The sequence below is a fragment of the Nyctereutes procyonoides genome, unplaced genomic scaffold, assembly GCF_905146905.1.
Source record: "Nyctereutes procyonoides isolate TBG_1078 unplaced genomic scaffold, NYPRO_anot_genome, whole genome shotgun sequence".
Taxonomy (NCBI): domain Eukaryota; kingdom Metazoa; phylum Chordata; class Mammalia; order Carnivora; family Canidae; genus Nyctereutes; species Nyctereutes procyonoides.
This window is the reverse complement of record NW_026575020.1, coordinates 3,837,857-3,863,486: the sequence shown is the minus strand read 5'-3', so window position 1 is coordinate 3,863,486 and position 25,630 is coordinate 3,837,857. Positions and strand designations below refer to the sequence as shown.

Here is a 25,630-nt window from a genome sequence, read left to right as displayed (position 1 = left end):
TACCACAATTTTTAAAGAATGTCTTTTTAAAAAAAGTTAGATGCTTCTAAAAATATTTCTTGGCCTCCTTTGGCTTTATGCTCAAGTAGTGGCTTTGCTTATTTAAAACTTTTATCCTGGCAATCTCTGTTAGAAACTATGTGTGTGTTTTAATCTTTATCATCTATCATTTGTCATCCAGTGTTCTACGTTCTCTTAATTTGTCCTTGGACTGCCTTTGATTAGGACACATTATTAAATAGGGGATAATTCCCTTTGCTGTGTAACTCCTCAGGGATTAGCTTTTAGGGGCACCTGGGTGGCTCAGTTGCTTGGGCATCTATCTGCCTTCGGCTCAGGTCCTGGGCTGGAGCTCCAAGTTGGGCTCTCTACTCTGTGGGGTGTCTGCTTCTTTCTCTCCTTCCCTTTGCTTCTGCACATTCTCTCTCTCTCTCTCTCTCTCTCTCTCTCTCTCAGATAAATAATAAATAAAAAATTTTAAAAGGAATTAGCCTTTACCTTTACCTGTCCTGTTTTCATGGTAGTGGTATGTTAACATATGTAGGGTGCCATCTCTCCGGACAAGGTGCTTTATAAACCTTAAATTGTTAAGCTGGGAGTAATTTTCATCACACCCTTTTAAGGCAGGTAAAAATGCATCAGTCATTAAGGTATGTTGGTCATCTTGTCTCATCCCTCCCCAGAGGTAGGAAACCAGGGAAGCCTGAGCACTACTGATTAATGGTATATAAATGCTGAAGAGGAGAAACAATCATTGGGCTTCTCTTCCCTTTTAAACTTATGAAATGTTTGACTAAAAGAAGGTTTAGAGAAAGGAACAGAGCTAAGTGAAAGAAATCAAATGAAACCAAGAAATTTCAGAGCCCGGGTAGAAAGAGCTTTAAGTGGAAAGAATGAGAAAAAAAAAAAAAAAAAAAAACAACAACAAAGAAAACCAGGATCTTTGGCCTTCAAATTTTGTTTGGGATTTGTATTTTTAGTTGTTATGTGAGCTGTACCTTTTTCACGTTGGCACCTTTACTCATTTTCTGTTTTGGGATAGCTGGAAGTTTGAGTGTTCACTGAAGAAGCTTGTGACAACTGAGGTATTCCATCTTGTATCATATATACATATATATATAATTATATATATATTAGCTTTCTTCTTGATATAATTTTTAATGCTGACATCTATTTCTTCGTTTTTTAAATTCAGTTTCAAAATTAAGTTTTAAGATGCTTCCCTGATACTCTGTATTCAGAGAGGACTGCTGGGAAGGGCATTTAACCAATAAAATGGCCATTACTACCTCAAATTCCTTGCCTAATGAGGCAGTGTATAAATAAAAGTAGTTGTAAACCACAGGATTTTCGTCTATTCATTAATACTCCTTTACATGCATTTTTAATGCTTTCTTTCTATGGGTCTATGTGCATTTCCTTTTAAATGGGTAAACCTATCAAACACACTCATCCTAATTCTACGATCTGCAAATTCTAGAACATCAGTGTTTAGCAGATTGAAGGTTTTTAATTGCATGTAAAAATACAATTCTGTTCTTGCCTGAAGTATTAGAATTCTTTAGTAGATATTGGCCCCCATTGTTTTAAGACATCCTCCAAACTTAATACTCACTCTCTTTATTTGAAATAATAAATTTGTGAGCCAAAATTCACAAATTAGTTCTTGCCATTTCTTCCACTTGTAAACTGAAAGCTTCAAGAATCTGGTGAGGTTCCAGTGAAACATAATGTTCAGAAATGCCAGTTTCAGAGCCTGGCATCCAGGAGTTGTTCAATCTAATATCCTTTAAAAGAAAGAGAGTGACTCCCCCTGTTCCCAATATCCGGGCTCAGTTAAATGCTGCCCTCAGTTATATATTGTTTTGAATAGCTTCTTGATAGCAGTTTATTTTACTTGTAGATAATCATATAACTTATGGTTCAATATAGAATAAAACTTCTGCAATGAGTGCAGAATGATTTGCGGATAATAGCCATTGACATTTTTTGTCAGATGGATTGCTATTACTTTTTTAAATATTCAGATCAATATAGTGCATGTTTTTAGGTTGGTAGGGAAACCAACCACTGAAAGGTGTGGCATATTGTTCCTGTTGAATCTTTTTTCTTTTTTTTTTAAGATTTTATTTTTTTAAGTAATCTCTACATCACTGTCCATCTAATGTGGGGCTCAAACTCACAACCCCCAGCTCAAGAGTCACTGGCTCCACTGACAGAACCAACCAGAGCCAGCCATCAAAAATTCTACCCTTGATGAATCTTAGGTTGAGAGTAGAATGAACTTGGGACTCCTATCTTCTGTTTGTTGTAGAGAACTTTCTGTTATATGGGTTTCAGATGGAAGCATAAGATCAGAATAGCAAATGGAAGTAACTGGCCATAGAGTATTTGTTGGGTGTTTGCAGAAACTTTTGTGGCAGACAGTATGGAAAAAAGGAAAAGCTCCATTTTGAGGTGTGCACAGCCTTTTTGTAAAATTGATATATTGTAGATAAATGATAAACATTCCTTGAATGATTAAAACACAGTGAGGCTCGACTTTCTTCATGAACAACATGGTAACTGGTCACTTTTATCACTCTGTGTTCTGTCTTCAAAACCTCTATTCTCTGCCATCTGGGTTTGTGATTGTGTGCGTGTGTGTGTGTGTGTACATGTGTGTTGGGGGTTTGTCAGTGAAAGGAAGCACTGTTTGGGGAGCGGGGAGAGAAGGCCATGTCAGAATCACCTGGGGACAGCCACTGTAGAGAATCATAGTTTAGGCTGTGCCCTGATGGTAGCCACTGTGAGTCCTACCAGGCTCATCTACTTGGAAGAAAGAAAAGAATTTTTTTTTTTTGCAGTAATACATGTCCTGAGATGCCATTATCCATAAATTGATTTCAGCCATGTGCTATCCCCGGACACCAAATCACCTACAAAAATAAGGGGGAAATCCACCAGTTCTGTTACTGTTTCTCTTCCTTCATGCCTTCTTTGCTTTTCCTATCCTATTCTCCATTGCCCTTTTCATTCTTTGCCTTCATGGTTTCAGCTAAGCTTCCTCTTCTCCTCCAGCATTGGTTTGGTCATGCCACTTTGCCAAATTTTATTCTGGAGAAAATGACTCAGCTTTGTACTTGTTGAGATCAAATGTTCTAGAATCTCTTCAAGCAGCTCAATTTTCTAGTTTTCCTGAAGATCAGTTAATCAGTTTATGGAGAGTTAAAAGAATGGGCAAATGACTTTGTTGGGGCTGAGGGACTTCTGTCCTCCATGGTCAAAGCCAATACAGATTGAAGTAAGAGAGAGTTTATTGATCATTTTTGCTTGAAAAGTCCCTTGGACCTTTCTTCATGCCAGAGAGACAATAGCCTTCTATTCGGAGAACCCACAGACATATTTAACCCAGACTGTAATACAAGCAACAAGGCCCAGCCTCCCGTGTCTCTTGCCACCGTGAAGTCAACCTTTGGGCATTCTCCTCTCTGTCTCTCTGGGCTCAAGCCTTCAAAATCCTTTGTCCCTCTGATCTCAGAAAGGCTGCAGACCTTCAATAAAGGAATCCCAGTGGTAACATAATTATTTCATTGAATGAATGATATTTGATCTAATGGGCTCAGAAGACATCTTCACCTGTTCATGTCCTCCGACCCCTTTCCACCAGGACTGTAGCAAAATTTTATAAAAATTGTTCTCAAATTCTGGTTTTTTAGATGTCTCTAGATGAGGCCACAATTTTCCCCAACTGTAAAACTATTCTACTGGACTACATAATTTTCAAGTGCCCTTCAAAATCTAATATTTAGCAATTCAGTGAATTACTTCTTGGTCAGATTTAGGAAATGTTTACAAATGAGGAGGGATTTTTGTTACTAATGCATAGGCTGCAAAAGTTCAGCTCTTGTACTTGAGAACTGGCTAGAGAGTCCTGCTTATTTGGTAGCAATTGGGCCAAATTAGGGGTTAGAATAGATTGTAATTAACCTGAGTTAGAGGCCCTCCTTAACTGATCCCTCAGGGAAGGCCTGATAAAAGCAGCTGACTGAAGATGCTTGGTAGGAATTCTTCCAAGGCAATGTTCTTCAATCTGAGTTACAATTGACCAATTCTAGTTGGCTCTTCTCTTTCCTTTCTCTTTAGAGACCAAACTCTAAAAGTTTGGTCAAGACAAAGCAGAGGGTAAGAAATGGGCTACTGCAAACCATTGGTCAAAATAGACGTCTTTGTGAGCCTGGTTAAAGCAAAGAGAGAAGGATTCAAAATATACAAGACTGGAAATGAGATAGGAGACACAACTATGGTACAGGAAAGATTAAAATAATTATAAGAGAATAGCTTACACTAATCAATGGCGACACACTTGGAGAGCTTTCTAGTAATTAGCCAAATCATTACTACTCTGTGAGTGATCTCAATGCCCATCAGACCAGTCTTGTCAAGGCTTAGTCCAGAGACAGGGACTAGGGCGGGCTCAGGCAGACAGCCTATCTGCACTGGCCCTGGGGCATGTGGGGGGGGGGGGAAGGGGCACAGGGCTCACCCAGGAGGGCAGAGCTGTCTAGAAACCATGGTAGAGCTGTGGCCTGGAATGAGAAAGGCTCACGGGATAAGGCAAGTCTGAGTAGATAGTACACAGCTTTGAGCCTGGCTAGAGAGGCTTGGCTGTGATGTTAGGGCCCAAGGGGCCACCTGATAGGGTTACCGGAGTCTTCAGGGAACCCGCACAGTGGATTTTCAGGAACATAGGCTATGAAGCCAGATCTTTCCAAGGAGGGAAAAAAAGGATGGGATTTAGCTCTGATGTGGGAGCTATACTGAATGAGGAGCAGGTCCCAGAAAGCAACTAATCTTCTCTGGTGTCTGTACCCTGGAGAAAGACAGAGAAACGGGGTGCCCAGGGAACTTTGGTTGGAGGGTGCTGAAGAAGCCTATGTCCCTCCCAAAGTAAATCCAGGGCATAGAGCAGACAGAAATATTTCTTTTTTTAAAAAAAGATTTTATTTATTTATTCATGAGACATAGAGAGAAGCAGAGACATAGGCAGAGAGAAGCAGGCTCCCCACAAGGAGCCTAATGCAGGACTTGATCCCAGGACCCTGGGATCACGACCTGAGCCAGACCTGAGCCAAAGACAGATGCTCAACCACTGAGCCACTCAAGTGCCCCAGAAATATTTCTGAAAAAGAACTAATGGATGTTATGTACTAGCCAGTGACCTACTCATTGTAGAGGACTGAATATTTCTAGAAGCATTTTGACATGATTAGTCCTAGAGCCAAGGACCCAAACCATGCCCTATTTTCTTCTCTTTGTGTATCCAAATTTTACTACCCCTCAAGGCCTGCCTCTTGAACACTTTTCTTGCTCTACCTACGAACTCCTAATTTACCAGCTTCCCTACTTCCCCACATGCTTCTTCTTTCTTTTGTTCTTACAGTTTCCACCACATTACTTACCACTTAGCTCTTCTTTTATTTTTCCTTAAAAATTCAAAAAGGAGTGGTGTGTGGGTAGCTTGGTCAGCTGAGCATCCAACTCTTGATTTCCACTCAGGTCATGATCTCAGGGTCAAGAGCTCCAGCTCTGCATAGGACTCTGTGCTGGGGGTGGAGCCTGCTTAAGATTTGCTCTGTCCCTCTCCCTCTGCCCCTTCTCCCCCCCATTCAGCATGCATGCTCTCTCTAAAACAAAAATAAAATAAATGAAAAATTAAAAAATTAAAAGGAACATATTCATTGTGAAAACACTTAAACATGCAGTTTTTCTTTAAAGATTTTAAAATTGTACAAGTAGTACATGTTTATCTCAGAAAAATTGGAAAATGCATATAAGCATGTAGCAGAAAATAAAGATCACTCATATTTTCACTAACCACCAATAGTCACTATTAACATTTTGACGTACATTATTCCAGATTTTTAAAAAATATTTTATTTATTTATTTGAGAGAGAGAGAGAGAGAGAGAGAGAGAGAGCAAGCAGTGGTGGGGAGGAGCAGAGGGAGATGGAGAAGTAGACTCACTGATCAGCAGGGAGCCCTACATAGGGCTGATCCCAGGATCCTGGAATCATGACCTGAGCTGAAGGTAGCTGCTTAACTGACTGAGCCACCCGGGTGCCCCTCTTCCAGATTTTTAACAAGCATGTATGTAATTCATGAACAATCATTTTCTTAAAAAAGTAGATGATACTGTATTTATTGTCTTGAAACTCTATTTTTCATTTCTCAGGAGTTGGCTGACATCTTTTCAGGCCAATACACCAACCTGAAAATTCTTATTGGCTGCATGACACTCCTTCGATAGACTCTGATGGTGGTTTGGTAACAGTCTATTGATTCTTTGGTATGGATATTTTATTATGTCAGGATTTTCACTATGATAAGTCCCTGCTGGAAGGATGAGCACATAATAAATAACTGTCGTAGGAATGGAATTGCTGGTTCTAAGAACATCCTCTTTTCTTAATGGCCTTTGATACCTGTTGTTGAATTGCTGCCAGTTTACACTCCATCTGCAATGCATTAGTGCCTTTTCCCTACACCCTTGCTAAATAAAATGGACCTGTTTTGATGTCTTTCTTTGCATATGAGAAATGTTGGGCATGGGGCACTTTGTAATGTTTGTTGGCCATTCATCTTTTATGAATTGCTTGTGTGTATCATTTATCCATTTCTTAGCACGATGGTTATCTTTTACTTATGGATCTGTTTGTGAATTTATATACTGGAAACATCAGCCCTTGGGCAGTCATATATGACAAGAACAGTGAAAATGCCTGGTGCCAGGTGGCATTGCTGAAAATTTAGACATAAAGTGATTGACTGTTGATTCCCCTTCTGCATCCAGCCTCCAAGAATGTGAGCTAAAGTTCTTATTTTCTTGGGTGAGATGGGGATATGTGGCAGGTAGACAGGCAAGGTGGGGGGCAGTGGTTAGGGAAGGGGAGTTTGGGGAATAGAAGGCTGAGGATGAGTCAGGCCAACTAAACAGGCTGTGGATTCCTGGAACTACTGTTTTTTTTGGAAGTTGATAGGTCCCAGAATCCTGTCTTAATTTTGGACAGAGAAGACAGCTGCCAGGAGGTGGCACCAAACTGCAGCTAGGACAAGACTGAAATCCTTGTAGCCCAAATCTGTAGAGTCCCTTGGCTAGCTAGCTGCAGATTACCCTTGGTGTTGGAATGAATTTTGATCATGTTTTATTAAGGTTTAAAATGTTTTCTTTTAATTTGGTTTTGCTTTTCACTGTATATTATTTTCTTGATACAGATCTCTCTTTGCCTTCATGCTTTTATAAAAGCTAAATCCTCTTTTGATTTCTTTCGGTTAGAAAAATCAGGTCCAAATATATGCCTTTCATAAAAATTAAGTGGTATATCCATGAATTTTTGAAAAGTGGGGGATATTTGTATTCACTTATGAGTCTATTTTTTGGTACTCAATTATCAATTATTCTATTTATTCTATTATTTTCTTTTTATAATTCTATAACTTATCCTATTATTATCTTATCATTTTATTATTTAATTCGGTCATTTATTTTATCATTCTTTTATTATCTTGTTAGTTTACATTTTACATACAGTGATAAGTCAACTTTGATCAGTTAGTATTTGAGCATCTTGCAAAAACCACTCTGTTTGATCTTGGCAATAAAATTGACAAGTCACAGTCCCTGATCTTAGAGGACCTGTGTATAATTTTTGTTGTATTTTATATGATCACACCAAGCCTTCTCTTATGTAATTTTTATAATGTTAAGAAATTGTCAGAAAAATAATTTACATTTTTTTCCCACTGAGAAATGAGAGAGATTATTAGTATCCCAGCAGCTGACCTAGTTGTAGACTCTTGGTTGCTGATGGCTGATTTATCATCTTCCCTTGTTTACAAATAGTTGCCCCAGTTAGAAACCCAGTTTCCATGTAGCTTGGTCCTAGAAGCTCACTTGTCTTCCCACTATGCACTTCACACCATCTTCTGCCACAGATGTTACCCAGTGGCAGAAATGGATTATCTCCTAGTTTTGCCGCTGAAGTTCTGTGTTGCAGCCCTGTTGCTAAAACCAAAATCCCATCTGTCATGTTTCCAAAAACCTGTGCCACCTCTATAAGGTCCAGTTACCCAAATTACTTTCCACCACCAACTATTAGGACGGATGTAGGAGATGCTGGAGAGGAGAACATTCATTTTCCTGCTGTGGGGCTTTCAGGTTGTCCTAGAGTGCTAATGTTATAAGTAGGGGTATCTGTTTTATATTAAATTCAACAAACTTTTATTGAGCTCTTTTTCTTTGACAGATATTGGGCTGGGAAACAGGGATACGTGTTGATAGATCTACAGAATTTCAGCTCAGCTACATGTGGTTAAAATTGGCTCTGGTGGAACTTTATAACTATTTATGACCTTGTTTTTGTAGGAAAATGTATTCAAGTTACAAAAGGTTAGCATGGTGAGCTGGAATCCTGGAACCACATTTTTTGGACTGCCAGTTCCCTAGTTACTGTTTGGCTGTTTACCAGTGGTGTGATATTGAGAAAGTTACTTACCATCTTTGTATGCTCGTTTTCCCACGTGCAAAATGAAGACAACGGTTCTTATTTTGTAGAGTTACCATGGGTCCTGGGATTGAGTCTCGCATTGGACTCCTAGTGGGGAGCCTGCTTCTTCCTCTGCCTATGTCTCTGCCTCTCTCTCTCTCTGTGTCTCTAGTGAATAAATAAATAAATCTTAAAAAAGAAAAAAATCAGAGGTAATACTTGGCATATGGCAAGTATGAACTGTGTTAGTGAAATAGAAAATTTTATTTAAAAACCTCTTGGAATACCATCCCCTTTTGAACTGAAGACTGCTTTTGTTTTTACTGACAAATTGATGTAATCAATAACAATTACGTCTTTGCTCATTTAAAAAAAGTTCTGGGATTTTAAGCCCTAAAGTTACCTAAAAAATAGAAAGCAATATTATGAATTATTTTTATTTTAAAAATCCAACCAAACTATTACCTATAAGAAAGGTTGAGGAGGGCAGCCCTGGTGGCTCAATGGTTTAGCACTGCCTTCAGCCCAGAGCGTGATCCTGGAGACCCGGGATCGAGTCCCGCGTCAGGCTCCCTGCATGGAGGCTGCTTCTCCCTCTGCCTGTGTCTCTGCCTCTCTATCTGTGTCTCTCATAAATAAATAAATAAAATCTTAAAAAAGAAAGGTTGAGGAGTGTAGGTTTCTTGGTTGACTCATCCATTTTTTAATTACTGGATAATATTTGGTGCAATCTCTGCCTGGACCAAATCTGTATTGATTTCGATTTTCAAATCAGCAGCTTGTTGATGATGTATCCTGGGAACTGAGGTTCTAGATGGTATGCTTTTCACACGAGAAAAGCCCACCATCATAGCCTCTGGTCTTTTTAATCATGACACTTGCCTTAACTGTAGGTGTGTTTATCACCATGGAAACTTATACTTACACCTACACCACGGTCCCTAATCTGTGTTAAGTATCATTTCTCCAAAGTTTGTTCTAATGATTCATCACATTCAAGGCCTTTGTTTCCTCTAAATAGGACATCCTTTTCTTGTCTAATCTCTCCTGCTATTCACACTTGATTTTCCACATCATTTTTGCAGTTTTCAGCCACCCTTGTACATGTTAATGGAATAAAATAATTATTAGAGTTGTGAAGGGCAGTCAGAACATTTCATACAGAAGGAAACCAAAGCTTGAAAATTATGTTTTCCCGAAACAAATGAACAAAGGAAAAAAAGAGAGAGAGAAGCAAACCAAGAAATAGACTCTTATTTGTAGAGAACAAACCATTGGTTCCCAGAGGGGACAGGGTTAGGGAGATGGGGGAAATAGGTGGGAGGGATTAGGAGTGCACTTGTGATGAGCCCTGAGTAATATGTGGAAGTGTTGAATCACTATATTATACACCTAAAACTAATATAACACTGTATGCTAACTACACTGGAATTAAAAGTAAAAACTTAATAAAATTTAAAGATTAATGTTTTCTTTTATGTAATACAGTTCATTGGTGCAAGAGCCAGGATTAGAACCTGGGTCTCTTGACTTCACTCAACACTCATTTCACTGCATCAGATGCTCTCTGACTGCTGACACATTCTCTTTGAGGTTGTTGCCTTTACTGAGAGTCTCTGGGAAGTGTCCCTGGCCACCCATTGTCCCTGTGACTCAGTGGCAATCACACTTGTTTCATTAATCTAGAAGCATTTGGTTTTTGCTTTAGTGAATTCTTCTTCTTTTTTTAAAAAATATTTATTTATCTTAGAGATACAGAGAGAGAATGAGAGGGGAGTGAAGGGGCAGAGGGAGAGGGAATGAGAATCAAGCAGACTCCAAGCTGAGGGAGCTGCTGCCAGGCTGGATCTCACAACCCTGAGACCATGACCTGAACCGAAACCCAGAGTCTAACACTTCACTGAGCCACCCAGGTGCCTGTAGTGAATTTTTCTTAATGAAATGAATATAACTTATTTTTGGTTCATTTTTTATTGACTGGTGGCATAAAATTAAACATCTCAGGTCCATGTTGAAGAAAAGAATTTTGTATCTATTAGTTTCTATGTCTCCCCACATGTTTTAAAACGTTTTGTATAAAATTACCTTTTGTGGAATATGTTTCAAGGGACTGAGATTTTTGAAATCCTTGCCAAATTCATAGGGTAGTGTGTTGAGTGGAGAAAGCACTGGACTGGCAGTTTGGAGACCTGAGTCCAAGTCCCATACTGTCGCTTAATTTCTGTGAGACTGTGGACAAGATTGGCAACATCTCTGAGCCTGACTCTTGATCTGTGTAAATGGTCATCACGTTTCTTATCTTCCAGGGTTTTGTGAAGATCAAATTTTTGTTATATATCTGTTTATTTAAATTCTAAAGTGATCTATAAACATAATATATGATCACTATTCAATTAATTGTGATGCTTGTGTTTGTTTTCTTGATTTCTATCTCCAGGCTTTAAGAGAAATGGATGTTGAAGGTGAGGGAGCAGGGAAGAGTGAGTTTAATGCCTGGAAGATGAGATTTTTTTTTTAAGATTTTTAATTTATTTATTCATGAGAGACACAGAGAAAGAGAGAGAGAGGCAGAGACACAGGCAGAGGGAGAAGCAGGCTCCATGGAGGGAGCCCGACATGGGACTTGATCCCCGGACTCCACTACTGGGCTGAAGGTAGTGCTAAACCGCTGAGCCACCCAGGCTTCCCCAGAAGATGAGTTTTTATATTAGAGTTAAGTAAGTACTTAAAATTTGTATTTTCTCTCTCCATGAGTTTTTAGGCCTAGAAACTGAATTGTAGCAATAGGTTAGGAAATGCTATTTTCTGATATGTCGGAGACAGGCCTATTTGTGTTGATAGAATTTCCTGTTTTTGTCTAATTGCCTGGAAAATGGTTTCAGTGCATGTTAATTTTTATCAAGCTTGCCTTGTTTCAAGTATTCTTTACACACACACACACACACACACACACACACACACTCTCTCTCTCTCTCTCTCTCACTCACACACATACTTATCTATCCCTCCAATATAGTCAGTGCTTCCAAACACTATTAAATCCTTCTGATCCTTAGCGGAGGTTTAGGTACACCCAGGGGTTATTGTTTTCATCTTCTGCTTTATGTGGGAACTGAGGAGCCTTCTCTGAATGTCATAAGTCTTCTCTGTGGCTGGGTTTTGGGTATATGCCAGTGCAGATCAATGGGGATCTGACAGATGCTAAATATTCAAGAAGATGTCTAAGGTAGAACTCACTTTAAGAAAAGATGGATTGTACCATGAGCTACACTTGACTACAGAGGGACGTGGAGGCCTTGAGTATGGACTGCTCATCCATTCTGACAGTTCAGGAGTAAGTTGTAGGGAATGATTGCTCTGAGCTGAATACTGGCCTGTCTTGGGGCTCTGCTGTGAGATCCTATAGGCAGTGATGGGTTAACTCAGCAGGCTTAGGATGCCCAAACCCTGCACATTCCAAAGAAAGTTCTGGCCCTTACCCAGCTCCTGAGAGATTACCTCTAAGCCTTGGAAGATCCTGACTGATGACAGTGCCTTTGTAGATGCCAGATAGTTTATGGAACAAAAGGATTTATGACGGGGTCCTTGTGCTACCCTGTATTAGTGTGGCCTCTGAAGGGGCTGCAAAATGAGTAACTAAGGTGTGTCACATGGGTGACACATGGGTCTCTCTTGGCAACATGATTGACACCCCCCCCCCCATAAAAACCCTGGACACCAAGGTTTTGTGAGCTTCCTTTGTTGCAAGTCATTTCTGGGAGAAGTAAGTCCCAGTTTGTATGATTTGACTGTGTCTGGTCTCTTCTATACCTGGCCCTCTGTGTCTTTTACTTTTGTGGATTTTAATCTGTATCTGTTCACAATAATAAACCATAAGCATGAATATAATAGCTTTTCTGAGTTCTGTGAGTCCTTCTGGGGAATCATTGAACCTGAGGATGGCCCTGGGGCCCCCCAATCTACACAGAGCAGAGCTCAGGGAAGAGAGGAAGGGATGCTGCCTTTTTTATTTTCCAATACAGCTTCCAAGCCCGTGTAGCATCTTAAGACTTGAGATTAGCCACAGCCTAATGCAGAGCATAAAATTATGGTGGAAAAGGTCTGTATGGAGTTATATAGGTAGGGGGTAAAGATTTGGAAAAATTAGTGTTTAAATGTTAAGCGGATCTCTCTGATACCTATATACTTTTTTATGCTTCAAGGTTACTAAATCTTCTAGATCATTAAAAATGTATAGCTACATTCTCTCAGTACTGTGTATAAATATACCCCTTTTTATATCAAGCAGCTAGAGGGCCCTCATGAACCAAGGCAGTGATGTTCTTTTTCCCTTTCTGGAAAGCTTTCAGCAACTTCCTGCCTTAGACACTAGTTTAAGCATGTTACCACCATGCCAGGTTGTACCTCCCACCTGAGTAGGAACATCTTGGCCACGCTGGGCACCATGTTCCTGCAGGCATGAGCATCACAAAGGACAGGATTGGGATCTGTGCTCTGTTTTCTTTGTAGATTTGCCATTTGGCAACTTATTGGAATTAGATCATTTTCCTCCTGAATGCTTTTGTTTTAGTTGGCTGATTTATTAAATTCATTGCCTGAACCTTCTTGAAAAGTAGGGAGAATTATCATTCATCTTCAAAAGGATTGATAATATTATTTGTCTCATTCTGAGTACCATGGATGACTCTGAATGCCCTTGGGAACTCAGTAGCCTTTGGGAGAAATTTGGACTTGATTATCTCTACGTTTTCCGACGTCTTTAAAGTTCTCTGATATCATGAACTTAATTATTACAATTTTATTTCTTCATCGTGCTAGCTACATTTTTTGAGGGCTGAAGATGAACCAAACACTTTTCAAGCTACATCAATAGAATATTTACTGTTCATAACAACCTCCTGACGGAATTATCATTATTATCCCCATTTGACAGGTAAGAAAATGGAGGGATAGGGCAGTTAGATAGCTTTGTCAAAAACAGACTGCTGGAAATAGGTGTAAATTATTTTGAATTCAGGCAGCTCAGAGTCTGACCCTTTAACTGTGCGTTGATGCTGCCTTCTCTAACAAGTAAGTTAGAGGTTATATTTTTCTTTAGTTTGATATGTTAGTCGGATTTGTTAATGAGATGAATAGGAAGAGAAGGTCCAAGCCATGCTGCTCTGACCTGCCAGCTGGGGCCAGGACCACAGTTCCAGTCTGAGTTGTCACAGAGCTCTTGGTCTGATCATTCTTTTTGTGCCCTGGAAACTGACCTCCTGGAATAGTAGAATATGGTTTTATATCATACAACAGACCATTCCTGAGCCTATAAATGGCTCCTTAAGGCTTTTCTATGGATGTGGACAAGAAAACAAAGAAACAACTATGATGGGCATTAAGGGCACGTGGTATAATGAGCAACTGGGTGTTATACGAGACTGATGAGTCACTGACCCCTACCTCTGAAACCAATAATACATTATATATTAATTAAGATAATTTAAATTAAAAAAAACAAAGGAAAAGGGATAAAACCAGGTGTGATATATACTTGTTTATTTTAAAGATTTTTATTTATTTATGCATGAGAGACACAGAGAGAGGCAGAGACATAGGCAGAAGGAGAAGCAGACTCCCTGCAGGGAGCCCAATGTGGGACTTGATCTCAGGACCCCAGGATCACAACTTGAGCCAAAGGCAGATGCTCAACCACTGAGCCACCCAGGTGCCCCAACCCGGTGTGATACTTAAAATATTTAGCATCTGATCACTGATGGATCAGAATGAGCACTGGCAGCTGGCAAGTCTGGAGTGGGGTCCTAGAGGCCTCTGCTGTGCATCACATATTTAGTGACTGGGTGGTGGGGAGGGACTCATAGAGAGAGGCTTGGGGCCATAGTGGAGGGCAATTAGGAGCTCTCTGGGCAGTGGTACTTAATAGTCCTGTGAAATATTTTGGCATTTTAATGACATGCACCAGCACTGCTATTACTCCTTCCTGTAAATTTGTACAAAATAGAAAAAGTACTTCTCTTGGATGCTCAGCTTGGCGAGTGGAGTGTGGGCTGGACACCCCAGTGTAGGACAGAACTTGCCGAAGCCCTACCGGCAACCTTTTGTAATAGCAGTCTCAACTGAGGGGGGTGGGGGGAGTGCCTATTAGAATTTTGTGGGACTGGCATGTTGTTTTCATGTTTATCCCAAAAGGGACATACATTGAACAGAGTTGAGGATCACTGTTTTGTTACACCAGGCAATCATCGTTCTGTGCAGTTTGGCTATGTTACTATAGAATGGTTTCTTGTTACAATACAGATTATGGGTGAATTTTTTGCCTAAATTATTTCAGGAAAACTATTATACAAGCCCCATCCCTCAAACTGATGATCTGACTCTCTGGCACCCATTTTAATCAGTGCCTTTTGGATATTTACTACCCTAAGTGTGGTACAAGGTAAAATGATCCAAATTTATTTTGGCACTTAACAATATCAATGACTAATTATTTAAATTTCTTTTAGGCCTTAGATACAATTTCGAATTGTTTTGTTCCAGGCCTGAGACATTATTCATTCATTCGGCTCAGAGTTTGGTCCTGTGCTAGATGCTAAAGATTCAGGGAGGATACAAATAGCCCCTGCTCTCAAGACCTTCCTTGCAGTCAGACAAATCATGAGTTGGTTGGTAGATAGGCAATTATCCTCACATAGAGTGAGGATATGGACCTAAGTGCCACAGGAGGGGTGTTTTAGGAAGGGCTTCCTCCTGAAGAATGGGTAGGAGTCTTCACAGCCAGGCCACACCTCTACCATTTCTCATGTAATTTACTCCATTCTTCACACAGCAACCAGACTAATTTTCCAGAATCATGGCACTCTCTGGTCTGATCCTCCAATGGTTTCCCACTGATTTCTGAAAAAGGTCCAGCTTCTTCCACAGCCTCATTTTAACCTCCTTCCTCTTTGCTCACTCTGCTCTGCTCACTCTGCTCTGCTCACTCTGCTCTGGCCATGCTTCTGTTTCTAGAACATGCCAACCTTTTTCCTGATAAGGTCTTTGCACTAACTGCCTACAGAGCTTCTCATGACTGGCTTCTTCTCATCCTTTTGGACTGAGGCTCAAATGCTCCCCTTGAGGGGGACATCTCCAGTGACCACCCCATGTAAAAGAGCCATCCTGCCCCTGTGTTAATCATGCTTTTTATGCTCTATATTTTATGATGTTTTGGCATCTTAAACAGCTTGCTGCCTAGGGCTAGCCTAGATAGCAAAGTACTTGGCTAGGATAATGCTTTCATATGCAAACCAAACCATCTTGCATCTATACCCTCAACTATCTCCTTATCCCTTTAATATAATTTTTTTTTCACTGAGGCTAATTGACTCTCTGTGTCCAATGCAGACAACTAGTACTTCATCTTGAATGGGAGCTTGGCTCTGGTGAGACATTCTAGGCCCCTCACCCTGGAGGACATAGGGGTGGAGGGCCTTGGTCCTTCCAGTGGACATATTATGCCCCCTTTTTTCAGGGGGGCGAGTCCCCTTTTTCAGGCAAAAGTTGTCACTCTATAAAAACTCACCACTGGAACACTTTTGTATGGTGATGAGTGTTCTGAAGGAGATAAGACAGCGTGATATATTAGGGACTTTTGCTGGAATGGTCAGAAATAGCTCTTCTAATAGGAATGATAAAAAGGAACCAGCTGTAGGGAAATCCGGGGAAAGTGCATTTCAGGCAGAGGGAACAGTTAACCCAAAGGCTCTGAGGCAGGATGAACTTGCATTTAAGGAATAAAAGAAAAGGCAGTATGCTTAGAACTGAAGGTGAGGTTCGTAGTACAAGATATGAGTAGAGGGATAAGCCGGGCCAGGTCATAGAGGTCACATACTTAAACATTAAACATTGTGTTTGGAGCACCTGGGAGTTCTGTTGGTTGAGCATATGACTCATGATTTCAGCTCAGATCATGATCTCAAGGTTGTGAGATTGAGTCCCACGTTGGGCTCTGTGCTAGGTATGGAGCCTGCTTAAGATTCTATCTCTCCCTCTCCCTCTGCCCCACCAAACCCCGCCCCCACCCCAGCTTGCACATGCACTCTTTCTCTCTAAAAACCAACAACAAAAAATTAAACATTGTGAGTTTTTTTTTAAAAAGTCATTTTTATTGAGGTGCAATCAGTAATAACCAACTCTCAGAGAAGGAGGGAGTCCTGATTTATAGTGTTAGCCAATTTCTCTCATATAAATGCATTCTCCATGGCTGATTTCAAGCTATCAAGTGACATCACCAAATGGGGGGTTGGGAAAAGATGTACAGAATTGGTTCTTGTGAGATAGAGAAATAGCTCCCAGACACTACTGGGTGTAATTTACAGAAGTTTTAAAATTCATCCTTTTTATATGTATAGGGCTATAAATGTTGGCAAATGTATAAAAATGTATAAGTTTTAAGAATTTACATTTGGCAGTATCCCTTTAACGGGGTAGGATTTGATGATAGGTGGGAAAGGAGGTATAAGTTCCTTCAGCATTTGGATAATTACAAGATATTTTTTCTAAGTGGAATTTTCTTTATGACTATAATGTTTTATTTCACATAATCTGGTGGAGGATATTGTTAGGTGTTTTGACTATAGTGGCCTCTGGTTAAGATTCATTAGAAGAAGATAATAAAAGTAATTCAAGGATAATTCTACTGTCTTTCAAGGATCCTAGTATCTTTTCTGCTTAATTTTCAGATGAAGCCTGAGACCAAATTTTCACGGATGGATCACAATATAGAGTCCACCCGTAGAAGACTGAGAGTCAACAAAGTATCTAGGGGCAATATTTGATCTGAGAAAATTATGTTTTCAGTTCATCTGATTTATTTCTCTTTAGTGGAGATGAATCCATTGGTCAAGAGAGTTATAAGCATCAAGCATACTTTGTAATACGAATGAATAGAACTTGAATTCTAAACCAGAACTTTTGCTTAACCTCTTGTACTTGGAATATTGTTTAAATACATATTAAAAAAGGAAATGAGATTTGAAAATTCATCATTATAAATATCGAATATTAAAAACTGAGTAAGCATTTATTGAATGCTTGCTCCATAAGTGCATGATCCAATAATTTAATTGTTTAACCTTTACAATAACCACTTGAGAGAAGTAGTACTATTATTTTACAGATGAACCTGAAATGTATACATCAAAGCTATTATGAAAGAGAAGAGGCTTGGGGATTAAGGCAGATTGGGGATTTAAGTGGAAGTATTTTTATTCCTTCTGAGTTTATCTTATTTTGAATTATTGGGAAAGCCTCATGAAAATCTAGAGGGGAAGCCTGTCAACTTTTTGTAAAACATTTCATATAAATTCAAAGCTGTTAGGTGTTCATACCTCTGTACTACAGACACAAGCGTTTTAAAGACAAGGCAAACCATAGGTGGTAACTTGCTAAAGGAAGAAGGTTTATTGAATACAAAGAATTGACAACATTTTCTGTAGGGCAGTCAAGTGAGTCATCATATTTGTATGTGACATTCTTTCAGACGAATGGGGAAATACCACTATTGATTGCCCAGACGGTGCTTATATTTCAGTAACAGAAAATAGGACAGGCATTTTTCTTAGGCTTGCTCATTTTTCCAGACATAATGCTCTCTCTTCTTTGAGAGTATCTGGCAAATGCTCCCTCTTGTGTCTTAATTGTTTTGAGATTTCTCTTCCAGGGAGTGGAGCCTAGTGGTAAGTATTTTGCTTCGTTGGTCTACCTCCTCCAGAACTTTCTTAACCACTATGGCTTTGGCCAGATCTAAAAATTAAAATTTAAAAGGAGATTTTAGAGAGTTGTAAAAAGATAAATAAGATCAGGATAGCTAAAATATGGAAGCAGTCCAAGTGTCTACCAAAGGATGAATAGATAAACAAAATATGGTATGGATACACAATGGAATATTATTCAGCCTTCAAAAGAAAAATATTCTGACACATACTACAACATGGATGAATCTTGAAGACATTATGCTAAGTGAAATAAGCACAAAAAGACAAATATTGTATGATTTCAGTTATATGAGGGACCTAGAGTAGTCAAATACTTAGAGAAAGAAGAATGGTGGTTGCCAGGGACTGGGAGGAGGAAGAAATGGGGAGCTATTGTTTAATAGTTATAGGGCAAGATGAAAAGAGTCATAGAGATGGATAGTGTTGCTGGTTGTACCACAATATAAATGTACTTAATGCCACTGAACTGTCCCCTTAAAATGGCTAAGACAATAAAGTTTGTGTTCTGTGTATTTTACCACAATGAAAAAATAGAAAAAAAAAGGTTGAATAAGAAATTATATCAGTTAAAAGAATAATAGGATTTTTAATAGGATGGACTATGCAGTAAGCACAAATAGATGAAGTTTTGGTGAATTTTGCTTTCTTGGTTGGTTAAAAGCATGGTGACATATTACTTTGTTTAAATTAACACATATCACTAAAGTTAGACACCCAGCACATGCTGATATATGTACTATAAACCTTTATCATATCTATTCTTACTAAGCCCTGGGAATATAAAAACAACCAAGCTGGACATTACAAATGAAACAGCACAGCATAAAAACAGAATTTCATTTTAATTACCTTTGACTTGATTTCCCACATTTCCAGATCCATAATCTTTAGACTTGTAACCTCCAGACTTGCAAGCCCTGTGAACACACATATTGTTGGAAACTCACAAAAGAGAGTGATTTAGAGAGAACCTTTTCTTTCTTCTTTCTTTCTTTCTTTCTTTCTTTCTTTCTTTCTTTCTTTCTTTCTTCTTTCTTTCTTTCTTTTTTAAGATTTTATTTATTTTAGAAAGAGTGAGTGAGTAAGGGGGTGGGAGGAGCAGAGTGAGAGGGAGAGAGAGAATCTCAAGCAGGCTCCACACTCAGCACAAAGCCCCATGTGGGGCTTGATCCCACGGCCCTGAGATCATGACTTGAGCTGAAATCAAGGGTTGGACACCCAACAAATTGAATCATCCAGGAGCCCCTAGACAGAACCCTTTCTATTCTAACTTTGCTCTTGCATTTTCTTTAGCTGTTTGATGAGGACAGTTGCAGTGGGTTATACAGCTGGAACTATTCTGCTTTAGTATCAAGAGGTGATATTTTTAATTGTCATACCTTTCATACAGGGCTTGTCCCATTTTGGTTTTGTAAGATGTTGCTAATTTGTATCTTGGTGGTCATGTGTTAGGTTTAACATTGAGCAATCATGATTATAAATGCAGTCATGTCAGTTTACGGTCATTTTCCAGGGATCTAAGCATCAAGTGGATTCACTACAGGACATCTTCCCTGTAAATTATTTTACCTACCCATCATCTCCACCGATGAGGAGGCAGTAGGTCTCAATTTCCTTTTCCAGGTGGACCTTGATGTCGAGCAGCTGCTCATACTCCAGCTTCTGGCCCTCCGTCTCGGTTCTGACCTGGTGCAGCTGCTCCTCCAGGGCCCCGATCTGAGCCTGGATTTGGGCAAGCTGTGTGCAGTAGTTGCCTTCGGTTTCGGTCAGGGAGCACTCCAGGGAGTGTTTCTGTCAGGAAACAAGAAAAAAACCTGAGATGCATACCCCCTGAGATGCATACCCCCTGAGATGCATACCCCCTGAGATGGGTATGCAGAAATTTGCTCTGATAGATGACTTTCTTCTCTTGTTAATTTTGTCTACAATTGTGTTCGATTTTACATAGTTAAGAAGACTCTGACATTCTCGAAAAGGAGCACATCTCTCTTTTTGGTAAATTGAGCTAGAGATGTTAGTGTTGCTGTTTTAGCTGTTCTATGTTCTATTCTTGTGTTCTAGGTTAATTACATAAACAGACATGGGGATATATATATATATATATATATATATATATATATATATATTTTTTTTTTTTTTTACCATGGTTAAGGGCTTTAAAACCAAATGGCACATATTTAAAATGATACCCCAGGGGATGGTGAGAATGTGTCCTTTTCATACCGTGGCTAAGAGAGATTGAAGTTCAATTTCCAGTGTTTGGAGATTGCGCTTCATTTCCGTCAACTCATTCCTAGCTGAGGTCGTGGCCCCGACGTCCTCTGAGATCTGCTGTTGCAGCGAAGCGCTCTGAAACAGTAGAAGGGAGGGAACAAATCTTAGTTTTGTGACCCTCACAAATCCAAAGGGATCTTTTTTGGGGCAAGACTCACCTTCTCGTTGAACCAGGCCTCGGCGTCCCTGCGGTTCTGCTCTGCCAGGGCTTCGTACTCGGCCCGCATGTTGTTCAGCAGGACGGTGAGGTCCACCCCGGGCGCCGCGTTCATCTCCACGTTCACGTTCCCTCCCGCCGCGCACTGCAGAACCTGCATTTCCTAGAGGCAGAAAACTGTGCAGCTCAGAAATGCGGGGAATCTTGTAGAAAGCCTAGAGGGTTAGCTTTGAAAGGGTTTTTGTAGTTCCTCTGGCTTCATCTCCTGGGCTGGGCAGTGACCTTCCTCTACTTTTTATGTTTCCCATCTCACGAAGGAGCCTACTTCATAAGGAGAGAGTTTTTAAATTGCTCCGGAGCTCTTCCAAATGGTAAACCAAAGTCTTGCTTTTTATTTTATTTTTAAGATTTCATTTATTTATTCACAAGAGACACACAGAGAGAGGCGGAGACATAGGCAGAGGTAGAAGCAGGCTCCTTGTAGGGAGCCTGATGTGAGACTCGATCCCAGGACCTGGGGATTACTGCCTGAGCCAAAGGCAGATGCTCAACCACTGAGCCATCCACGTGCCCCAAGTCCTGCTTTTTATAACTCCAATTCATGGGTTTTAGTTCTGTTGCACAGAAAGTCTTAATTCCTTTTTCAAATGAAAATTCTTAAGATATTTAAAATTAGAGGACTGCCTAGGAGGCTCAGGTGGTTAAAGTCTGCCTTTGGCTCAGGATCTCCAGGTCCTGGCATCAAGCCCCACATCTGGCTCACAATTGAGCAGGGAGTCTGTTTCTCCCTCTCCTTTTGCCTCTCGCCATGCTTGTGCTCTCTCTCAAATGAATAAATAAAAAGTCTTTAAAAAGATATTTAAAATGAATTAGCCATCATCTCTTATTCTACTCATTTACGGCTGAAACATCTCCACCTTGGTGGACTGATCTTCATTCCATTTAGTGAGCAGCTTTGATGTGTTCTTGACTCAGCAAGATGTTGAACACAGCATGGACAGGGTGGAGCGGCTGAGTCTGAGTAATTCTGAACAGTTGGAATAATTATAAATATTTATGTTTATTTATTTGTTTAGACTTATAAATATATTCATTTATAATTAATAAAGGAAGAACACATCCTCCTCTAAAGAATCCTAACTGCTTAAGAACTTATTAAGCTTACACAGGGATATTACAGTGTTATAATGGTTCTGCCTTGAAGTGGCTGGGTGAACTTGAGAAAGTTGCTTAACATCTTTAAATCTCATATTCTTATCTGAAAGTTGAGGATAAAAATCCTTCTCTGTCTGGTTGTTGAAAAGTGTGAAAGAACGATTAGTAAAATGACCGACAGTATACCTGGTGTATACATGCTAAATAAATGTTAATTATTATGATCATTGTCATCATAGTAGGAGTTGGAATATCAGTTTTGCAGTCAAAGTCCACCTGTTACTACATCTGCAGTGTGTGCTCTTGGGAGGTACAAGGTTGAGGTTGGCAGACATCGCCACTAAGACTGAGTATACTGAAATCATTTGGGTCAACTTATGTCTCTACTGCAGAAGTTCTCCTCCCCACCCATGTCCTGGATTTGGATTGGTCCTTATGATGATTAATAATGAGATTTCCTTTCCCTCTTGCCCCAAGTCCCTTAGGTGATTCTAGCATTCTTTCCACCCTGGTGGTCCCAAATCTTCTCTAGTACCAGATGTGGTTTTTACTTCCAAGGATTTAGTGAACATTCCCCCAGTTCAAGAAGAAAAAGACAAAAGAGAAGCATTTGGGTTTGTCTGTAACTGAGGCATTAAAAAAAATCAATGGCATTCAATTTGTCAAAAATTTGTTGAGTGACAACAATGGGCTATACTCATGCTTGAACCCATATATCCACAGAAATGTTGTTCTTAACTCAGTTATTTTTACAAGATAGGCTCATGGCTAATCAAGTAGCATTTTTAGCTTGACCTCCTGCTCTAAGTATTTGGCTTGAATATAGAAGCCTTTTGGCTGTTTAAAAATAGCAAATTATTTTCAAAGAATAGAGATTCCTCCCCCCCCCCCGAAAACAGTGGTTCTAAAAGCGATCCCAAAGAAGTGGCTATATGATCTGATTTTTTATCTAGCTTCCAACAGTGACTGCTTTGAAGTATACTCTTTATTTGGAAGAAAAGATTTTGATACAATTTATTTTCAGTCTCACTATTTTTATAGACACACTTATTAAGAATATACCTTAATATTAAATGTATATATTTAATGTGTGTACAAAGTAAATGTTTAAGTGTTTTAAGTCTGCCACTAATATATAGAAGTTTAGATCTAGTTTTCTTAGGATGTCCTTTCAGTATATTTATTTTATGTAATTAGATGTAATCTCTTACCTGTCCAATTTTAATTTAGCTATGATTACCTAGCCAAACACTACTCTTGTAATGCTGATTAATCTGGAAAACAGGATTATTTTTTTTTCTTTTCCCATGGGAAACTTGGTGAGAGAACTAGGGTGAATCTGTACAAACACTTTGCCATTTCTCAAGACAACCCATGCCTCATGCCTCTCTGACAATGGGTTGATCACTACCCATTTCTTAATTAAAAGTAAAGCGCATTATCTTTTCCCAGATGGATGGTGTCTGCAGAGGTATAGCAAAATGCACATAGGCAGTTCTTACCTCCTTATGGTTCTTTTTCAGGTAAGTCATCTCCTCACTGAGGGTTTCATACTGAATCTCCAGGTCTGTTCTGCACAAGGTGATTTCATCCAGAACTCTGCGTAGCCCATTGACATCACTCTCCACACTCTGGTGAAGAGCCAGCTCATTTTCATACCTTAAGGAATATTAATGATTCCTTAATATAGTGGGAGAAATAGTCACCAATTGATGATCAAGTGCCAGAATCCTGGAGTTTTGAAGTGGCAGATTTGGCCACAAGAGACATTTTCAAAGTATATTGCATAATAATGGTTATTTTCTTTAATTTGAGGGATTTCTTTGGTAGAAAATGAACTAGAGGATTGGACATTGCTTTTATAGCAGTTCATAATTTATATTTCATAGCCAAAATATAAAAAGGTAGTAATATTCAGTTTATTTTATTTCACATTCTGCTTGTTTTAAATCCAAGTGTTTTAACAGTGTTGGAATAAAAGTTGGTAATATTTAATGGAAGGCTCAAAAAATCAATTAAATTTAATGCTTTGTGTTAATTCCCAGGTATCTTTTTCACTCTTTGAGCCTACTTACTTGAGTCTGAAATCATCCGCTGTCAGCCTGGCATTATCAATCTGCAGAACAGCATTAGCATTGCTGGTGGTGGAAGCAATGATCTGGAAATGGGGAATTTGATTTTTAAAGGGCAATTTATCACAACCATAAAACAAAAGTTTTTTTAAGATTAGGGAATGGGAATAATAAAAATTAATATAGTTACTAACTAAGATAGTGACATTTTTATCATGAGGTTCACCAGCTGAATCTACTGAATGCTTATTTCCAATGCTAAATTGAAATTCCCTTTAAGAAATTACACAAGGTAGAAGTGCCTGGGTGGTTCAGTTGGTTAAATATCTGCCTTCTCCTCAGGTCGAGATCCTGGGGTCCTGGAATCGAGCCCCGGGTCAGACTCCCTGCTCAGCAAGGAGTCTGCTTTTCCTTCTCCCTCTTCCCCTCACTCTGCTCATGCTCTATCACTCTCTCTCTCAAATAAATAAAAATCTTTTAAAAAAGATATCACATATAATGATGATAAATGTTTTTAGTATTCAGTGAAGAAAGGAAAAGAATGTTTAGAAATAAAAGTATGTAAAAATAATCATGAGGTGTAATTTCTTACCTGATTTTTAAGATCATCAATTATCGGGAAATATCTACTATAGTCGTGGTCAAGACCACGGCAAGAACCAGGCCCAAATTTCTCATACCAGCCCTTGATCTTCTGCTCCAGGTCAGCATTGGCCTCCTCCAGAGCACGCACATTCTCCAGGTAGGAGGCCAGCCGGTCATTGAGGTTCTGCATGGTCACCTTCTCGTTGCCCGAAAGGAGACCCCCCTCATTCAGTGTAAAACCAGCACAGAGATTGCTTCCCCCTACATTTCCTCCTGATGAGCTGCCCCCAAAGGTACACGAGAAACTACTTCCAATTCCAGGTATGCTGCAAGTATTGCCAGCTCCAAAGCCGGCTGTCCCGCCAGAAAGCCTGAGGGATCCTGCAGTAGGACGGGGGCAGGACCTCCTGGATCCACTGGAAAGTCGAAGAGACATGGTATCAGGGCAAACGCGTTGCACAGCTGTCTTGGAGAGAGCCAGAATGGAGTGCCTCCTCGTCTCCACTGCTTTGTTTGCCTTTTTATAGACAATTCTCAAGTGTGTTCTAGATGAAATTCTGCCTACATAAAGTAAAACATGGCTTGCCAGCCTCAGCAAGTCAGTGTAATTGGATGATTTTTCCTAATTAGTAACTAACTTAGCTGGGCTCCTTTCTGTAGGAGGGCAGTTGCCCTCAGGTTGGTGGTTATCTGAGAAATGGGTCTGGGTGGAGCAATGTGTTTCCTTGATACATTTTTAAATTGCGAGTGAGTCATTCTTCACTTGTGTCCTTAGAAGATAAGACTCATCAGTCCAGCACACAGTAAAAATCTGGCTTCATGGTTTTGGGCTATTATGCTAATAGATATTGACGTTTCTGAGACTTTTTCTACTTTTTTTTTTTCCACAGTTCTTTCCACATAAGTAGAGAACAGACTTTTAACTGTTACTCCTCTAAATGGTCCTTCCAATCACTGGTTTTCCCCTCCTTCTTGGCACTGTTTCTAATGGGAAGTTAACTTCCATTTTGGCTGACATGCATCATCTTCTGTTGACACTTAGGTTTGGGGATAGTTGTCTTCTCTTATCCATTTTGCAATTAGGAACACACCCCTAATTGCTGTTA

The 25,630-nt window shown here is 39.6% G+C and overlaps 1 protein-coding gene across 1 annotated transcript; it reads right to left on the bottom strand.

Moving 5' to 3' along the window:
• Positions 1–17,944: 17,944 nt before the first annotated feature.
• On the bottom strand, positions 17,945–25,041 carry LOC129515837 (keratin, type I cytoskeletal 25). Its single transcript, XM_055334914.1, has 8 exons — positions 24,532–25,041; positions 23,943–24,025; positions 23,370–23,526; positions 20,714–20,875; positions 20,505–20,630; positions 19,855–20,072; positions 19,131–19,198; positions 17,945–18,309 (listed from the first exon to the last, which is right to left on the bottom strand). The coding sequence occupies exons 1-8, from the start codon at positions 24,958–24,960 to the stop codon at positions 18,200–18,202; spliced, it is 1,353 nt and encodes a 450-aa protein (XP_055190889.1). The 5' UTR covers positions 24,961–25,041; the 3' UTR covers positions 17,945–18,199.
• Between the last annotated feature and the right edge of the window lie 589 nt (positions 25,042–25,630).